The 20,790-nt window shown below is 41.3% G+C and overlaps 1 protein-coding gene across 6 annotated transcripts in view; it reads left to right on the plus strand.

The window, feature by feature from the left end:
• The window catches only part of RAPGEF4 (Rap guanine nucleotide exchange factor 4), a 328,672-nt gene that overhangs the window by 173,272 nt on the left and 134,610 nt on the right, over window positions 1–20,790 (plus strand). For all 6 annotated transcript variants that reach the window (XM_077154152.1, XM_077154160.1, XM_077154156.1 and 3 more), the window contains 2 exons: window positions 15,946–16,018; window positions 19,985–20,004. In XM_077154152.1, coding sequence (XP_077010267.1) covers window positions 15,946–16,018; window positions 19,985–20,004 — 93 coding nt within the window. The remainder of the gene's footprint in view (window positions 1–15,945; window positions 16,019–19,984; window positions 20,005–20,790) is intronic.

Here is a 20,790-nt window from a genome sequence, read left to right on the forward strand (position 1 = left end):
GTGGTGGTACCTGTTTGTCTGGTTGGGCAAGTGCTGGCCTGTCTGTTGCAATGAGGACATTTCATAGAATTAAATCATGAGCATGTCAGCTGTATCCACAGCTGATTCCATTTGCAATCAGACAAGGGGAGTGTCTTGTGCAATGAGTGATGCTTAATCTAATCACTGAAAGTCTCTTAAGGAGGATTCAGAAGAGACAGGCTCTGTTCCTGCTTCGGCCGGCAAGCCTCTCCTGTGTAGTTCGTCCAGACCCTCCATCAGAATTGTCAGCTTCACAGCCTGCCCTGCAGATTTTGGACTCTGAGTTCCCATAGTTATGTGAGACACTTTTATAAATTTTATATCTGTGAGTGTTTCCTGTTGATTCTGTTTCTATAGAGAACCCTAACTAATACAGAAGGAGAATCCTTTCTGCCCAGCTTAGCTGTGTGCTGGTTTTGGGAAAGTGGATGGCAATGTTTTCTCTCCCTGTAAGGCTTCTAAGGAATTTTTAATAAGATAAGACCTCAGTTCTAGGTCCAGAATTCCCTAAAGTTTTCTCCTCTCTAGAGTATGAACTCTCTGATGCTATGTATTTAAATTTCTCCTCCAATTTAAATATATCTCACTGTACTTAATAGAGTTAATTAAAAAGCTATGTGCATATTGATATTTAGGAAAAATGCTATATTATTTATAAAACATCAAGAATTCTATTTAGAGCTGCAATAAAATCAAGAATACCTGTATAGATGAGTGAGGAAAAAAAAGACAAAAAATAAATAAACAATAGAGGGAATGGGGGGTATTGGATGTTTGGGTGTTCTGTTTTACTTTTATTGTTTTTGGAGTAATGAAAATATTCAAAAATTGTGATGAATGCACAGCTATATGCAGATACGGTGAACCACTGATTGTCCACTTTGGATTGTATGGTGTGTGACTATTCAGTATATCTCAATGAAAACAAAAAGAATACCTATATTTAACAATATTTATTGGTTTAAATTCATGTTTCATATTTTGAGTTTTCATAAGCATGGCACCCCTGTAATCATATTGTTTAAATTTTGTGTTGACTGGTAGAAAGGCTATTTTTCTCCTTCTAGACTTTAGAGATAATTTATAGAAAAGTCCAGTAGCACTATTTTCTGACTGGGAAATTGACATTTGAAGTTGAGCTGCTGAACTGCAGTGGGAATCTGTTTCTGTGTGTGATCGCAGGTTTATCCATACAGGGAAAGCTCTCTGGCTCTGTTAGTGTTGGATGTTGGCTATGTGGCGTCCTTGGGTCTCCAGGCACGCGGTAGGGAGAAAGCCAGGGAGCCAGAGTGCACTTCCCACAAAGCTTCATTTCAAAGGCTGTAAGGCTGACCCTCTAACAGCAGTGTTCAACCAACAAAATGTCAGAGCCAAAGAAGCCTGGAGAATTCTAACTTGTTCTAGGATGGTGTTGAGGCAAGGGTTTCTTCAGGTCAGGTAGTTGTGCCACTGGAGAAGAGGTTCAGTAAGCAAGAAAGCTCTTTCATCAGCCAGGTAATGTTATCATGGCTTGGATCATCTGTAAAGGGTTGGCAGTAGTTCATGCCAGAACTAGAGGTGTAAGGAAGGAGAACTATACACCGGGAAAGAGGGCCGTGGCAGGGGTGAGGCAGGTTCTCAGGATGCCATCTCAGGGACTGCACTTAGGGCCAGCCTGCAGTCCCAGCAAGGGAATGGATGCAAGGTGTATGGCGCCAGCACACAAGGTGAGAGGAGGAAGCATGGGCTGTGGCTTGGTGGCACTGATGTGCTCCCCTTCCACCCTTCAGCCCTCTCCACACACACCAGACACGTGTGCACACAGCCACATGGGGTGGGGGGGGTGGGGGTGGGAATGGGGGAGGGTCTAGACTTTCTGCAGGTGGGTCAAGCCTCCCTCTCTAGTAAGAGCCTACTCACCAGCCAGGAGCAGCTGCACCTGAGTGAGGATGGCAGCGCTGTACCTGAGCAGAGTCGGGGAAGCCTATGCTGACCAAATAATGAATTTGGAGCAATCATTTCAAGTTTCAACTCTGGCTGCTTTTACATTCTCATAACTTTTACTTTTGATATAATAATTGTGCCCAGAAAATTTTCAGAAATAGTAAAAGGAATAAGAGGAAGTCCCCTCAATTCTTTTCCTATATTCTTTACCCAGATTCGGCCATTTGCTCATCATTCTTTCTTTCCCTTACCCTCACTCTCTTCCCCTTCCTTTCTCTCTCTCTCTCTCTCTCTCTCTCTCTCTCTCTCTCTCTCTCTTTTTCTTTCTTTCTCTTTTTATAACTTGAAAACATTGTATTGCTTTACCCCTAAATTCTTCAGGGTATGTTTCCTTAGAACAAGGACATTTGCTTACATAACCACAATAAAGTTATCAGTATCAACAAATCGGTTCTGAAAGTCACAGAAGGAATGCATGCTTGTTAGCGGGGGCCAGCACGGTAAGCAGACTGAGTAGGTCAGTAGATGGAGGGGAGGAAGGGAGAGAATTCTTTTTCATTTTATACATTTTTATGGTTTAAATTTTTATCTCATGCTCTTATTTTTTATAGCATTAAAAGTGTTATACCAGAAAGAAAGAGCAAGTTAGTATAAAAATACAAGCTAAACTCATTAGAAATTATGTGGTTCCTAAAGCAATGGCAATAGGTGAAATCATGAAAAGAATAGATAGGATACACAAAATGAATCATTTTCTACCTTCAGCCATTTATATATGGCTGCTAATTTTGTCAGCAGGATTCATACATGACTTTCTTAAAACTGAATTTTCACTAACGAGGGAATTTTGGCACTAATTCTGTTAGTGCAGACTGGCTGTTCTGTCCCTTTGTACTTCCTTTTAAATGACAAAATTGACAAGTATTTATAGATTTTGATGAGTTAAATTTAAGTTTTCTTTTTTATCAGCATCTATTGATCATGTTCTCCTGCTCCTTCTCTGAAAGCAAAAAGCTTATCCATAAAGAGCAAACAAACATCGTAGAGAAATTTAGCCATGTACATCATATGATTTCAAATAGCTTCTTTCATCACAGCTCCAAATCATTAGATTTATGTTTGAAGGTCTTCTTACATTAGGTTTATTTTTCTTTCAAGCATTAGTTTTTTAAATGAAAAAGTTCCTCTTGTCAGAATCAGTAGGAAAAAAAATTGTGCTATATAGGGGAAGGGGAACTAATATTTATTGAATGCCTGGGCTCCAAGGAGCTTTCCGTGGGTTATCTCATTCAGTCCTTCCATCAACTGTGAGGGGTACATGGCAATATTTCTGGTTTACTCTTGGGGAACCTAAACCTCAGAGTGCTTAGGGAATTCAATCAGTAATTCTTTCATTCATTTAACAGATATTCATTGAACACCTACTGTGTCCCAAGCACGGTGCTAGGTTTTAGGTATCCAGTGAGAGATTATGGACATGACTTCTGCCTCCTATTGGCCTTTTGTGGAGCAGCAGAGAAAGGCACTGAATGAGCACACTACCAGATACAAGCACCACTGATACTGAAGGACATGGCACTAGAAAGAGAATAGCGAGAACCTGTGCAGCCTTGGGGCTCAGGGAAGTCTGCTCGGTGAGGCAATGGGCAAGCTGAGTAGAAATTGGCAAGACCAAGCGTATGAAGCACGTTTCAGCAAGCAGGAGGCCAAGAGAGGACCACTTGGTGTATTGGGGCATTGGAAAGAGGGTTAGTGTGGTTGGAAAGAAGAAAGCAGGGGAAGAGCGGTGGAATCTGAGGCTGGAGGCAGGGGCAGGACATGTGAACAGTCTTAAGATTTACTTGTCCTAGCTGAGGTTTGGCCCAGCTGGAATAGGCACCCATATATTTGCCTGAATGTTAAAGCTTGTGTGCCTCAACTCTCTCATCCTTTCAGTCTCTTAATGTTCATCCCCTCAGATACTTGGTACCCTAATATTCTCTTCCACACTGTCTTCCAGAGTGGCTAAAGCATCACTTCCATTATTGACACCTCCTAGTGTTCAGGCTGTGATAAGTGGGGTCTAATCTGTTATTTGGTAATATACAAGGGAACTAGAAAAGATGAGGCCTATGAAAGGCACACTTAAGGATAAAAACTCTGCAGAGAAAGCAGGCTTCTGGTTATGTAGAGGTGGAGAAATGACAGTAACCGGGAACCACCCAAAGCATTCAAGGCATACAATATTCCACAATAAGCCAAAGTTTCCACAGCCACACAGAGCTCCCTTACCTATAATTCCCCAGATATATGCAGCAAGGATGTTTATGGAAACTTGCAACAGAAATTTTAGAATTGATGAGAATGAAGGGTGATGAAAGTAGACAGCAGGTGTTGGCAGAAAGGCTGTGGGATTTTGGAATGAATTGAAGTAAAACCTCTCCAAAGTTCAAGGACAATTGACCTGCAAGGTACCCTACTCCAGGCTCTGCTTAGTATAGATAACAGATAAAAGTCTCAACCCTTGTGCGGTTATGTTTTAGTGACCAATGTGAATGAAACTGGTGAAAGCCAGGATGCTGTATGAAGTGTGTCTCCCCCCGTGGTGGGCATAGATCAGATTGGAGTTGAGGAGTTGGGACAGGTGCTTTGTATCTGGATGCTTCTAGAGAAACTTGCTTAGGAAATGCCTTTCTCTGGGAAATGCCTGTCGCCTGTGCTCTAGTGGTTTCAGGTTTGGGGGAATGAAGTCTGAAAGGAAAGGCATTTCTCTGAAGTGGGAGATTCAGATTTCTATTTGGCCAGGTACTCCTCCTTCTCTCTTTGAATCACTCCACATCGTGCTCCTCCTGCCTTTTGTGCAGTGCTCTGAATATCGGGTAAGCAGTCTGGTCATTTGCTCTAATGGGATGATAGGGCTATTCCTTTCCATGAAATGACCCAGTATTTTACTTTTTTTTTTTAAACTTTATCAATGATTCCTAAATTTCATTATCAATATGTAAGCACATTTTTGAAACTTCTGTTTGTGGAAACCGAAATCGTAATTTGGTCTCAGCCCAGTGAATCTCAGAACATGCAATTGCCTGCTCATCAGAGGACCCAGTTAATCTTTAAGCTTGTCTCCCTCAGGAGGAAAGAATATACAAATGGTTCTTTGAACAAACACCAGACTCCTTAATAGTTTAATGTCATTCTTTACCCTGTACGCCTTTCTGGAGAAATAACATGTTATCACACACTCCTTTGAATTTCCTCAATCTTTAGCCCCTTCTGCACATAGAATGAGTAGTAAGAAGCTACCCTATATGTCACAATACTCCTTCTAAGTGCATGATCTTATACACAGTGATGTGTCTTTGTTTCAGGCCCCTCTATCAGCCCCTGTGTTTCTCACCTCATTGTGGAGTGCATCTGGCAATTCTCCCCCTGGCCGCCATCAGAGCTGCTGTCCCAATCTCCAGTTAAGTTCTCAATAAACTTCATGACTCAGTCAGTGCCTGGTGTTTTCTTCATACCTGGGGGCCCAGGACAGAACACTATTTTAGTATGATTGGTATTAGTGTTTGTTCTAAAAGTGCTAGGATTGATATGTTAGTGTGAGAGTAGCTATAAGGAATGTCTACCACCCTTTGAAGACTGATAAGTTTAAATAAAACCTCAACCAGTTGTTTTTTCTGTAAACAAGGGCACAGTGGTCTATTTTCCAACATTCATAGACACAGTGATATGGTAAATGAACTATAGTAGGTCAGACTTAGTGTAATCGAGCCCCACCCCCCACCTCTAAGGATTTGCTCTGCTATATATTGACCATCTGTTGATGTGACTTGCTCTCAATTTGCCTAAGAGAAGTTCATGGCTAATGAATTACTCACATATACAGAGTGTGCATGAACTTTAATTACAATCATTCCAGCAAGTGTGCACTAACTTTAATATCAGTCATTCCCTGAAATCTCAAACTTTTTAGTAATATTAAAAACACAGATATGTCGAGTGTGCTTCAGTAAGACGTCTGAGTCTTTAATATGACAACAGTAAGTGGTTGGAGATTGTTTGGCCACTGCTTTAGGAACACAGCGTCACGCCCCATTGGAGGGGCCATACCCAGGCCGGCCTTCCCCTCGGCCCCCCGTGCTTTCTTTGTTGCCCTGTCAAAACATTCTCCACGCAGCAGCCAGAAGGACCGTTTAAAAATACCTGCCTATCTGCCTTTGCCACTCCTCCCCTGGAATTGTTTCCTGTTGCACTAGGACAGTAGTGACGGGTAAGTAGTGAGCTGCCCTCGCTCCTCCACCGCTCATGCCTCACCCCCTCCAGTTCCCCAGGGTCCTCTCACAAAACCCCTGCCCCTCAGCCTGGAAGGCTTTCTCCGCTCTGCCTGCCCCTCATGCCCAAGCCTCCTGCCTCCTTAGGAAGACCTACCCTGACCCCACTGGAAGTTTCCCCACCCACCACCACCCTGAACCTGGTTTTGTTTTGTTTTTTCCCAGCAAATTTTTTTTTGAATCTTCATCTCATTTATTTATTTATTTGCTTTTTTTAAATGTGAAAAAATGGCATGTATACAAAAAAGCAATACGTTTCAAAGAACACTGCAACAATTAGTTTTAGAACAGATTTCAAAGTTTGGTATGGTTACAATAGTACAATTTTAGGTTTTTATTTCTAGCTTTTCCAAAACACTGGAGAGTAAAAGAAATATAATGATTCAGTAGCCATACTCATTTGTTAAATCCTAACTTCTGTTTCATAGCTCTACCTTTCCTTTGGTCTTTCTCCCACTCTTTAGGGGTATTTGGGCTGGCCCCTTTGCATTTCATAACTTAATTCATCTGGCCTAGGAACGCAGCTGGAGGTTTTAGGTTTCCTGAAAATGATCCTAGTGCATGGAACCTTTGTAGAATTTCAGATAAAGCCCTTGGTATTCTTTAGGGTTGGCAGGAATGGTTTTGGTTGGGGTTTGGCAAACCATGGTAAGTAGCAATGCCTTAGCTACCCTGCCCTGCTTGTGGTGTGCTCTGTACTTGTCCCTTTTAGCTCTTAGCACCATTGCGCTGATATTTGTGGGATCACAGGTTAATGGCGGTCTCCCTCACCACGCCGCGAGCCCATGAAGACTGTTGTGACTTGTCACTGCAGAGCAAGCGTTCAGTCAGGAGTTACTGACTGACTAAATGAATGCATATTTATTCTCCAGTTCCTTTGGGGTTAATCTGACTAATCCGTACGACTGAGTGAGAATTGGCTAAACTATTATTCCTCACAGTTAATAATTCTGCTTTCACTTGAGAGTACTTTAAGGACCCTACACCTATTGGCTGGAATCACAGGCACTTTCACAGGCCAGTAGACAGAGAATTTCAACTAGGTGGTCTTTTCACTTGCCTTATTTGCTTACTTGTAGGGTCATCCACTGGGGCTTTAGTCTTGGATTCTTTGCTTCCAGTTGAGCTACGGTTATGATTACCACACTCCAGAATACTGCTCTTGGCAGGTTGGTCTTGAATTAAAAATGGCCATGAGTTGCCAAGCACAATTTTGCCTTCATTTAGAAATATCTATAATAGAGCCAAAGGATGTAATTAAACATCATTGAAGAAGTGACGTTGGAAGTTCTTTGTGCCCTATTATGCCACACTATAGAAATCAAGTAACAAGGAAACGGAATAACTTGGCATGAGAGGTAAACTCAGTCGAGCCAATGATCTGCTATGGGAAAAGCAGCACATGTGGCTTTAAACGGGTAAACAGAAACATTCTGATTGAAATTTCCATTTATAACTGCCATGTTTTCCCCCATCTCTTCTGCTATTCATGTGCTTCAGAATTCTCTAGTGCTCTAAGAATTCAGAAAGCTGTAGCATACCCATTTTCACATTATACAAAGGTTGTGGAAGAAGCAGAAAAAAAGAGGCCTAAACTTTGTTACATTCATAAACTATTAAACTGAATAATTGTGATGTTTTCAGAGAAAATACAGAAGATCTGACCTTTGTCATTGTGTTTTATAAAGTCTTAGCTTTATTATGGTGGGAGACTTAGAGAACGTGGTAAAGCTATAAGGAATGGCACTTATGATGAGACATATCCCTGCATGCCTATGACGGCCCCAATCCTGGACGCTGCCCACTGTGACCTGTGATCAGTCTATCCCTGTTTCAAGCACATGCCCCCTTTCCAGGAGTTCACAGCAATGCCTGTCTAATCATCCTCATTGCTTCCTGTTTTTAATGCTGTTTTAATGCTAATTATCCTGGCCTAGGGATTTAAATATATACCACTCAGGAGCCACTTATGATTCCACTGCAGCTTGATGATTGCCCAAGGAGTAGGGGAAGGCGAGGGGACAGTTGCTGGAAAGGGGAATGCTCACAGCGCAGGACTCTGTCTGGCCCCTGCCGGCCCAGCGGCATGTGGTGGCGTCACGGGCAGCACTGGCCTCCGGCTGGGGGCTCCTCCTGGCAGCTGGACAGGCCTTGGCAGTGGACAGCAGCTTGGAGAGCATCAGAAAGGCCTCTTAGTATGCCAGGAAGCGCTTGCCTTCCAGGGCAATCCTGCCCCGCCAGGATCCCGTCTTCCTTTGTTACAGAGAGCTTAGCTCGGGTTGTCAAGCTGCCACCCTTCCTTTATTCTCTGTGAGTCCTTCCTTGAAAACTGGGCCTCACCCTTCAGTATGTGACATACCGGTGTGCGATCTCTTCCCCCAGCTGATCCCACCACAGCTTGTGTAATCAGGCTTCTGGGCCACAGCTGAGCCTATAGAGCCTTTGTGCTTATTAGGAGACGGTGCCCCTGCCTCTGGGCAGGAGCAGCCCCACCCCCACCCCAGGTGCAGGGCTTGTCCGGCAGAGCTGGCTTTACCCCACAGCCCCTTGGCCTGCCAGTTGCTCTGCCCGTCTTGTGAAAGAATTCCTAAATGGCCTTGGCCAGGGCCAGTTAATTGGCCCAGAGATGGACCGGGTTTTAACCTTTCTAAACTACCATGTTTCGTCTCTTCTTAGAAAGCATAGCTGGTAGCTCATCTCCAGATCCTCTACGGACAGACGTCTGGCCCCACTAGCCTGAGGGCTCATCCCTCCCTTCTTATTCGGCTCTCCCTTCCCTTTCTTACTTTTTCCCCCCGCTATCCTGTATTTTGAGCCGTAGGCACTGACTTTGCTTTTAAAGTGGCTGATCTTAATTTATAGATTAATGATTAATATAGATTAATTTTTAAAAAAGGATTTTAAGAATAAGTTCTGATAGCTGAAAGCTTTGTTTATTTTTGTTAAGGTATTTCTGGGCTTTCTCGCTTTTGCTCTTTACTTTCTCCATCACTTTGGTGCTTGTTGCTTTCTCCTTGGACTGTTTTACAATCTGAATATAAAAATGAGTGGTATGTTTTAAAATGATTTGTCTATTATTTAAATTCTTATTTCTCCATAGCTGCATTTAGCAGACTGACCAAAAATGTGCATTTTGGGTCTTTATATTATATTTATTAATGCGAAGTTATAATGTAGAAAAGGTGCTTTCTCAAAACCAAAGACTCTGATTTGGAAATAGCGAACACACTGTGGGTAGCTTGATTATTAGTTGATTGATTATTACTGTTACCAGTATCATTGCCATTATCAACAGTTACCATTTATTGTGTCTAGTATCTGCTGGACACTTTTGTAGATGTTATTTCTAATCCTCACAGTGCTCCTAAAATGAGTGTTACTATCCCTGTTCCCTTACCCGGGAAATTGAGTTAAGTGACTTAGCCAAATTCACAGAGGGAACGCATGGAGCAACCAGAAATAGGCCCCTGGCCTTATGTGATTACAGTGCCTGCACTCTTTACTCTTTCCAGAACATTGGGTTTCAGGTTTTTTTTCCCTGAATTTCCCTTAATGCAGAGAAAATCAATACATGATACCTGAGGTCTGTGCTCTTTGTAGCTAGAAGTAGCCAGCAGCAAGCCCAAAATTTCTTTGAAGTCTCATGCTTTAATCTTTAAAATTTATGTAAATTTAGCTTTCTACCGATAATATGAAAGTACAAAAATAATCCTCTAAACTACTTGACATAGAATAAAACTTAAGCTTCAGGAGGAGCCCCTATATATCCATCTCACATCCCCTTCTGCCCTGCTGGGTGCTAGCTGGGGGTCTGCACCCCTTGGTTTGAGAAGGGCGGCATTGTGTTGTGATGTGACTGAACTGAGTTTCTGAATATCAGCTTTTCTGATAAGCCTCTCAGTTATATAATAAACCTTCACTTGGCCAATCCACAACCACAGAAGTCTTCCTAACAGAGGTAAGAGTCCCTGACACTGCCTAGACAAATCCTAAATAGGTCTTTGTTGTTTCCGTGTGGAGATCTTCAAAGGACATCTGTCTAGCTGAAAGTTTAGAGATTATTTAATGTGTTGGTATGTAAACTTTATTTTTCAGGGGGAAAAAAAATCATCATTCAAATGAAATTGTTCTTTGAATCCTAACTTTTAGAACTGATAAAAGTGAAGAAACTCTAATTGACCCAGGGCTGAAGCCTTGGGATGCTCCTCACTTATGAGGAAACATAGGGTTCTGCAGGACAAAGTTTATAGACCCTTGACCTAATTCAGAGCACCCATTTACTGGTGAGGAGACTGAAACCAGAGAGCTGGAAGGACTCATCATGGTGACCCACTGATCAGTGGCAAAGCCAGGAGTAGATCTCAGGTGCCAGGACTACTGAGTTCTCCTAGGACCATATACGACATGTGGTATTCCTGGCATTTGAATAACTGATTTCTTAAGTGCCCGCAGAGGGCCTGGCTTGGTGACATTTCAGGAGCCCTCCAGTTGGGCTGGACCCATAGTCAGGGCCAGTGGCTGTTTCAGAGTGGCCTCACTAATAGAGGGGAGACTGTGGGTCTCAGAGAAAGAATTGAATCTCGACTGGTGCTCTTCTGTACCCAGCCCCCACCCCCTGCTCCAAACACGGAACCAGAAAGGCCATTCGTCGAAGCTTCCTTGGATATTAGTGGAGTGTTTCTGTCACAGAGAAAAGCCCCAGCTGTCCTGAGAGTCCACACATGTGCATATCCCAAAGGCCGCAGGGCAGGATGCTTGGGTGGCGGTGCTGGAACCCACCACTTCCTTCTCCGTCCCAAATGGACAGTTTAGCTTTCTATTCTTCTCCTCAACCCACTTTTGATTTATCTCTGCTAATTTACTATTGTTTTGATATTTGAAGTAGAGGCATAGTAAATGCATACGGTGATTTCAAAAAATGACCAAGTAAGGCTTTTTAGGTGTTGGGGCATTAGAGTGTGTTGGGACCCTGGGGAAGAGTTTGCAGGGGGCTGGTCAACCAGGGCCCCAGGAATGACGTTGTCAAGAGACTCAGCCAGGCCACCGTGCACCCTGGCAGCTGGGATGGGAGGTGTATGTGGGATTACATTGAATAACCACCGTAAAGTCCTGCTCTGTCACTTCTGAAAAATTGCTGACCTCAGGTTTACGATGGCCTGTGCTGACTACTTGTGCCAGCCTTATTAAACATGGCCTTAGTTAATTCTCTTTAGTTTCATTCTATTTCTCAGAAAGCTTGAAACAGCTTTTAAACATCTATAAAGATATGAACTGCGTCACCATCTAGGTTTACTAACAGAGTCGGCTCTCTCTATTTTTCAATTCATCACTTGAGCTCCAGTAAACCCTATTAGAAAGTAGCTCAATATCTCACTTCCCAACTCCACTTGCCTCCAGAGGATTTTATAGTTGAAAGGAAATTATTCCAACCTCCACATGTTAATACAGGAGAGAAGGGCTGTCTGCACATTCCACCACTGTCATTAGTCTTTGCTTCCAGATGTAATATACACTCCGAGGAGTGATGATGCTGAATGCTGCCGTGGACAGACCCTGCCAGTCCAGCCCCTACCCAGCCAGATGCAGTGGGCAGTCCCATGGCCTCAGTGTTAGCTCAGGGATGATTGTACCCTTAGTAGTCATCTACTCCTGGCTACATAGATATAGCACCATCAGAAATTGTTTGGCATTTGTCACTGCACAGACCTAGAATCCCTATCCCATCATTCACCTCAGCAGCCTCTACACAATATCTCCATTAGACTCTATAAATACAAACAGTGCTTACATACCGCTTGGAAGGTCACTTATTCTACTGCTACTCTATAAAGGGTGACTTCTTAATATTCTAGGATGATCTTCCACCCCTTCCTATTCAGTGAAGAAGCTAGCATTTCCAGAGACACGGGTTTAATTTCTGACAGGACCCTGTTCCACTTATCTATTGCTGTCTGAAAACCATATCTAACTTTGTGGCATAAAATGGCCACCATTTTACACATATGGATTCTCTGGGTCAGGAATTCTAACAGAGCACAGGGGAATGACTTGTATTTGCTCCGTGCTGCCTGGGACCTCAGATGGGGAGGCTGGAATGGCTGGAGCCGATTCACATGACTGGAAGATGGAATCATTTGGAGGCATCAAAGTCTGGACTCCACTGAACTATTGACTATAGTACCTATGTGTGGTTTTTCCATGTGTCTTGGGTTTCTCACAGCATGGCAGCTGGGTTCTCAGAGGGAGCATCTCAAGAAAGAGTATTTGGAGAGCAAGCATTCCCAGAGATCAAGGTAGAAGTTGCAAATCTTCCGTTCTAACCTCAAGAAGTCATGAAGCATCACATCTGCATTCCATTGGCTACAAGAGAATCACTGAAGTCAGCTTAAGTTCAGGGCAGGGGAAAGCCATCAAGACATGTTCTTGATGAAGGAATGAGAGGGTCACGTTTTAAAAGAGCATGTGAGATGAGAAATGTTGTTGTGGTCTTCTTTAGAAAATATGTTCTGCCTTGGTCCCCCCCCCAACCCCCAAGCACAACAATTCACTTCTCTCTCACATATGGGATATACTCTCTCTTTCCTTAAAAACTTGATAGTCTTTTTTATTATGGTATCAGCTGACAGTTCAGGGTCCTATCATTGAAATCAGCTTTACATGTGGACAAAGCACCTCAGATGTGTATTCTTAGGTATAGTTTCTTGATAATTCTTCTTCTCAAATGAGTATATTGCTGAATCATTATATTGATACTGCTTTTAGTCTCCAGTACCTTAGAGCAGCTAGAAGTAAAAAACTAAAGTTGTAGAATTGTAACTCATACCAAACTCTGAAATCTGTTCTACAACTAATTGTTGCAATGTACTTTGCAATTTATTGCTTTTTTGTATATGTTATTTTTCACAAAAAAAGAGAAAAAAGTAGAGAAAGAGTATAACAGAAAAGATAGAATTTAACAAATGAGTATGACTACTAAATCATTATATTGATATTTCTTTTGATCTCTAGTGTTTTAAATCACCTAGAAGAAAAAATGAAAAATTGTGGAACTGTAGCTCATACCAGACTTTAAAATCTGTTCTATAACTTGTTAAAATGTACTTGAAAATTTATTGCTTTTTTTGTAGATATATTTCACAATAAAAACAAGTAAAAAAAAAAAAAACTATTAGTACCTTTTTGCCACCAGGATACAGGCAAACTAAATTACAGTGATGTAATATGTACAAATGTGGTAGATATAAAAAGTTTCAGAAGCAAAAAAAAAGCCAAATACCCCATCAATTTTTAAAAGGTAGATGTTTTATTTCCAGCTATAAGTATTTCAACCCTGTTTTTATCATCTCCACTATACTGAAAGCACACTATTATACTGAAATTAATGTTATATTATCAAATAAACAAATTTTATATTCAGTTAAGCAGTAACATTTATAAGACAATTAGAAATTTGAACACTGATTAGATATTTTAGAATTTTTTTGCTGTGATAATGGCATTGTGGTTTTGTTTGAAAAAGTCTTTATCTTTTGGAGATATCTGTGGAATATGGATATATGTAAGGATTAAATGATATGACATCTGGAATTTGCTTCAAAATAATTCTGGAGAGGGCAAGTGAATGGGCATATAGACAAAATAATTGATCATGAGTTAGTAATTATTGAAGCTTTGTTAGGCACATGGTAGTTTATTAAACTATTGTATTTCTGTATATGTTTGACATTTTCTACAAGAAAGTTAAAACTTAAAAAGTTCACAGATAGGTATTAAACTCCTATTACGTATAATACATAGTACCCTGTGTTACAGGAGGTAGAAGCTTCACAACTGTAGAGGACCTTGTCTGGTTGTTTCCCACAGTGAACCCAGTGCCTAGGACAGTGTGTGGCACATCAGTGTATATATATCAGTGTGGCACAAAGGGCTGCCTGTGCCTGGAGAAAAGAGTGCTGTTTTCTGTTCCCACTTGCAGTGGCTGAGGATATGCTCCAAGAGAGACAGCAACAAACTGAGTGCCATGGGGTTTGAGAAAGGTGAAGTCCTGTTCAATTGGGGAATCAGAAAGGTACTTCCATGGAATTGATACTGAGATGCCTGAGATGAAGACCAACTGTTCCACCTAAGACAGCATCTCGAAACAAAATTAAATTACGCCTTTAACAGGGATTATTTTTCTTAGGAGCCTGTGAGGGAGTTGCTAACAGTTAAGAGGAATAACTGAAAAGGCTGTAGGGGGTCATAAAAGCTTCTTAGGACATAACCAGTCCCCACCCGTGCCCTCTGAGCCTGTTTTGTCCAGAGTCCAGCCTAATGCAATACTCAGAACTATGCTTCATCAGCCCTCTCTCATGAGGAAGGAGAGTGGTTGGTGTCATAAGAAAGACGGGAATCAGTATTGGAAAATTATCAAAGGAAATGTCAAGAATGCAGGGTGATAGATTGGTCCTGTGAGTATGTTTGAGTGATTTAGTAGCTCAGAGGCAGAGAAAAGTCATGATTTAAATGTTTGCCTGCAGATGTTAGTGTAGTTGTTTCAGAATGAGAAGAAAAACAGGATTAAAAAAAAAAAGCTAGTCACTTATTGACTAGAAGAAGGCGCTTTTGAGAAAACATCAATGTTGCATTACAAACACCATTCAAATCTACCAAATGGGCCAGATGGTTGCCAGAAAACTGCATATTGCCAGCTGCCCATTGCTACAGATGAAGCCTTTCTGCTGACGTTTGTGTAACCCACAAGCATATTATGAAGTGTTGATTCTTTTGATGCTGTTTAACATTTATGTGTCATCATAATTATAAGCCATAAATATACATGACATGGTGCAATAAATAAAATTGCCCAGCTTTCGTTCTGAAAGGGGAGGAGAGTGTATTTATTACCTGAGAAAAGAGCATGTCTAATACTCATTTTCCATTCCTCTTAAAATGTCACTCCTGTCTGGTGGGATGCTCTAGATGGCTTTCTCCTTACCAGCCTTATCCCTCCAAAGACCCCTGGGGCAATTCAGATTGTGGAGCCTCAAGTTTTAGGGCATGCCTGGACCAGAAGTCAGTGGAATACAACGCAGGGAGATTCGAATAGTTCTAAATTAAGACAAACTATTTTATTTGACAACATTCCAAAAGTTTTTTGGAAGTCACATAACAGGCAGGTGTACACTGTAAAAGGGAATAGGTAAATGGAAGCAAATCAGCTTCTTTCAGAGCAGACATTTTTCTAGCAATGCATTTCTTTTTGCTTTGAAAGAAGCTGATTCAGTGCCATTCACCTATTAAGAAAGCAGCACGTTTATTTGTATCTGCATCTATAAAAACCAAGTGCCTTTTCCCTTTACAAAAAAAGCTGAGCATGTGTTTGCAGAGGTTGGGAGGGGTATAGAGGTGGGGGAAGAGTAAAAAGCTCGTACAGTTCATTCGATCTGTGACAAGAACGTAAATTAACTGGCTGAGATAGAAACATTCCCCCCACCTGGGGAGGTGCATATTCAGTCTTATCCAGGAACACCCATTTAGAACGCAGCATCTTTATTTTAGACCAGATATCCCAGAGAGCACGTTTCATGGCTCTATAAATGCAGGACTCAGATGCCTGCTGGCACCCAACATTCTGCTTTGTAAAGTGCAAATAAATGAATGCTCAAAGTGAGTAAATATATGTTGTTAAGTTTACAATCTTGTCTTTCAGAAATATCGACAGTATATGGCAGGACTTCTGGCTCCTCCTTATGGTGTTATGGAAACGGGCTCTAACAATGACAGTAAGTGAAAAAATGTGAACATTTTGTATCTAAAAACTTGTTGTGTGGTGTGTGTGTTCATGTGACAAAAAATATGTCCTGCACCAGCTTGAGAATGTAAGTTACAGACTCTTGTGGATAAACAGAGCTGCCAGTCTACACTTGAATAATTTTTTTAAATGCTAATAGGGATTATTTTCTGATCTTAGCTGAGGCAGGTATGCTCTGGTGCCCATCAGAACTCGAACTTACTTAGAATACTTTCTCAGAATGTCATCATTTTGCAGTGAAATCCAGTGTCATTTCTCTGCCCTTTTAAAAAAAGGATTCATAACTGTATTTGTCTCAGTCACATCTAGATACTTGACAGCTCAAGCTCTTGCTTGTGTTGACTTGACTGGTGAAAGAAGGAAGCAACACGAGTAATTATGTATTATTGTTAAATCATGGCCTCTTGAAATCCAAGCCTGTTATAAGGCTTAGCTGATCATAAAAGAAAGGAAGTTCTTCTTTATGATCATCTTTTCTAGTGTTCCCTTTACTCTTGAAGATATTCTTGTGTTCTGAGTTTGTTATCTGGTCGTGCATGTTGGAAGCATCTGCTTAGCATGCATTACCATCACTGGAATTTTCTTGTTGTGTTTATGAGTCTCCTTTTTAAGCTCTTGAGCCCATATGTATGAGTAGATACCAAGTTGTGAGTAGGTATTCCAATATAGTAGCACTTCAACCAGATGCAATGGCATACAAGACAGTGCTTCTACTCCACCATCTTAAGAGTTCAAATCCTCTTCAGAGCTCCTTGAATTCCCACCCTCAGACCATTCCAGATATGTCACTCTTGACACGTGATCTTCCTTCTTATTTGACCAAGACCTTAAGTGAGCTTCTTTAATGCCCCCTCCTCTCTGTTGCACAATTTCTGTGCAGTCTCTGCCCTCTCTCCCTCTCTATTTCTCTTCTGTCCTGGGAGTGGTGGAAGAGTATCTTTCTTTACTTTCTTACCCTCTTCTTGATTTCTTTTCCCTTTCAGCTGAGCTAGGGTTGGTTGGCTAATTAGAAGTACCTGAGTTGAAATCCCAGCTGTGCTGTCTACTAACTGTGATTTCAGGCAAGTGAAATCTCTTAGTCTCTCTGTACTTACTTTGGTTTCCTCATAGGGTTGCTGTGAAAAGTAAAAATAAGTCAAAACATGTCAAGTACTTAGAATGGTGCCGGGCATATATTAAGCACCTAAATTATATTAGCACCTGTTTCCTCACCATCACTCCAAATATGGTTTCAGCTTCATATTTCTTGATTCAGACCATTCCAAAGGTTACCAGTGATGAATTAATAATCAGACCAATCCTTAACATACCCAATTCCCCCGACTTTGTAAAAGAATTTCCATGTTCATAGTCTATTCAACTGTGGTTCCCAGAGCTCTCCTTCATTATCCTGATTTCTCATATCTCATATCTCAAAATACATGTCACTTGTATTTTTCCCCACACAAGTTTAGATGTTACCTGAGTCTTCTCTTGGCTGCTTTTCTCCTTTTTTCTCTGTATTTCCCACTTGCCAACTGCATCCTTTCCCACAGGAAGTATACTTCCCTACCAATACCTCTCTTTGACTCCTTCAACAGGCAGCCTAGTTTTTCCAAATGACTGCTGATTCTCTTCCTATCTGGATGTCCTGCTGGCTCCTCAAACTCAAAATGTCAGTAATGGAATACATCCTGATTCCCACCAGCTCCTCCCCTGAAGGCCTCATTTCCATTCTCAACTCTCCTCTTCTCCTTTATCAGGCTCTAAACCTCAACTCTCTTGGATTCCTTCTTTCTCTTCACTTCCACCCCATTGCAGTCAATCCCTAGTCCCATCCCTTACCCTCCCCTCATATTCCTTTGTTTCAGTTTCCTCTCAGCCGCCTGGCTGACAGAACGCCTCATCACTCTTGACCTGAGGGCAGAAATGGCTTAACTGGCACAAAACCTTCACTATCTCACCGTTAGTCCGTGCTCTACCTGATTTTCAAAAAAAACAAACACTTTTTGACTTTTTATTATGAAAAATTTCAAACATACAGAGAGCGGAAAGTATACTATACTTAAGACTCATATTTTCATCACTTTGATCAAACAATTATTAATATTTTCCCATATTTCCTTCTTCTAATCACATAGGTACATTTCCCCCCAAATATTCAGTGTGTATTTTTAAAAATACAGGTGTTTGCATAAGTCCTCGCACGACTGTTATCGACCTGATAACTGGTATGATTTCCTTAATGCCTTCCACCCAGTGCATATTCAGATTTCCCCAGTTGAATGTCTTTGTAACTGATTGTTCACATTGAACTCCACTCAAGTACCATGCAACCACATCTAGTTTTTATATCTTGAATGTTTTAATTTTGAGTGGTCCCCTCCCCCCTTTTTATATACCTCTGTTGCTCAAAAGTTTCTAATGATTTTTCCATTGCCTGCCAAAATTCCAGGACAGCTAATGTCTTAGCCCAACTTGCAATCACCTGCATAGTTGGGCCCCGAGTCACCTTGTCAGTATTGTCTCTCTATAGATACCCTCACTTCCCTAATTTTACCTTGTTGAACCCCCTAGAAAGTAAGCTCTTTTATATATACCCCTATTCTCCTCATAAAGTCAAATACAGTGCTTTTCAAATGGATGTTGGATGGATGGATGGATGGATGGATGGATGGATGGAAGGATGGAAGGATGGATGGATGGTTAGATGGATGGATGGATGGATGGATGGAAGGGTGGGAGGAAGGATGGAAGGAAGGATGGATGGATGGGTTAACGGATGAAGGGATTAAAGGTGAGTTTCAGAGTGCTGGCATTAGGCCAGCCTTCCTCTCTGACGATCTGAGAAATGTTTGCAAACATGCGTAGTAATATTCTGTCTTTGCATACAATCCTCTTGGTTCCCTTCTTTCTTTCCTGAGCTTTTAGGTCATGGTGGTATCTCAGTTTGATGGACAAAACTTTAATTAGGGAATGTTCCCAGATAGTCTTTTGCATTCTTGCCCCTCCTGCATACTAAACTGCTGCCTATTAGGGTAGGCTTTGGTTCATTTAATGTTAATGTTGTAAAACCTGTAAGATCCCTTATGTAAACCCAGAAAGTTGTCTTTACTCAGAATTTGGACATGCTGTATTTTTTTGCACAGCAAGCAATTGCACAGTACTCTAGTAATTTGAAGCTAGGTGCTCCATTTCCCCAATATAAAGCCACTTGTACTCACTATATTGGGGCATCACGCTCTGCTGGGGCTGTTGACCTTCCAGTATGGCTACCCCTATCATGTCAGTCAGGGGTAGCAACCCCAACGGAAGTGTAAAGAAAAGGGACCTGCCAATATAGTACCTGATCATGAAAGTTTGTTAATGAAAGAGGAAATGGGTAAATAGATGAATGAATAATTTTTCCCTAAGAAAAATGAGATTACTTCTAGAGATAGCCACTGTAGTGCTGAAACCTGACTTGGAGTCAAGAGAGGTTTGCTTGGCCCGAAGAGAAAATTATGTTCTGGTGGTTTTTACATGCAGCTTGTCTTGGACTCAAATCACTGGAGCAACGTGAGGTCCACAGTGTAAAACTACAGTCTGTGCAGCTGAGGAGCTGATGTTCCTGTCCGCCATTCTGAGTGTCCTGGGCCTGAGCTAGAGAAATTAGTTTCTAGCATGATGTGAATGAATCAGGGAAGCAGTCGTACCTCTAGAAAAGCAGAGCATATGGTTGAGAAGCAAAATAAACATGGGGTTTTGTTGTCTGGGCACACAGCCCTGCTCTGGTTACGGGTTTGGGTAAGTGTTGCTGTTTTTCTAAGCAGAATTATGTAAGATTTACTGCAATACAAATTGAAAACACCAAAATTTTACTTGGTTTAGTTCAGCAAAGGATTTCAGTGAATGTAAAGTGACATTTAACAGGTTAATCTTACAATTTATGATTTCTATCTCTTTTTTCCTCCTCTAGGGATTCCTGACAAAGAGAATGTGAGTAGCTACTCTCTCTCTGCCTAGCTTCTAAAAACAGTCATAAGGTAAAAAAACAAAGCAAAACATGGTAACCCTCCCACAAAGAGAGCCCTTTATCCACATTCCCCACAACAATAAATATTTTTTCTAATCTTATTCAGCTATCTTTGGGGAGTTACTTTGAAATATAAAGTACAGAAGGTTGATTGCTTGATATGGTTATCACATGTCCATGAAATTAACTTGAGTCTGAAGAAAGGATATTCTGGGGGTCAATGGTACAATTGCAAAGGGCTTTAATTTCCCATGGTTGTAATACATGTCAGTAGGATAAATCATTTGCTTAATAGCATATAGAAAAGTAGTTGTTTTTTTTAAAAGTAAGAATGGGGAATATTAAATTTAAGGTCAGTTGATGAATTGTTTAGTTAGTCCAAGTATATCAAAGCCAATATTTCTCTTTAGAAACTGAAAATAATTAACAGCTATAACTTTAGAGAAAACAGAAGGTTTAGGACAAAACCTTCACCAAGGAACAGTGCCAAGCGCACGTTCTATGGGTGGTGGTAGCTTAGTGGCATTATCTTTGAATCCAAATAATATTAATTATATGGACTGTGGTTTAAACATACACGATGACGTGGAAGAGTTAGTGACAGAAGCCCATACTGTTGAATCCTAAGTGGTGCTTGATTGGTTCTCACATTCGTGTGTCAGGACTGTGGCCCCTGATCGCTGTGCCCGAGTAGCAGTGTACAGTGTTGACCCTTTCCTTTCCCTGCTTTTGCTCCTGTGCCTGTGACC

This window comes from Tamandua tetradactyla, chromosome 3 (assembly GCF_023851605.1).
Source record: "Tamandua tetradactyla isolate mTamTet1 chromosome 3, mTamTet1.pri, whole genome shotgun sequence".
Lineage (NCBI taxonomy): Eukaryota > Metazoa > Chordata > Mammalia > Pilosa > Myrmecophagidae > Tamandua > Tamandua tetradactyla.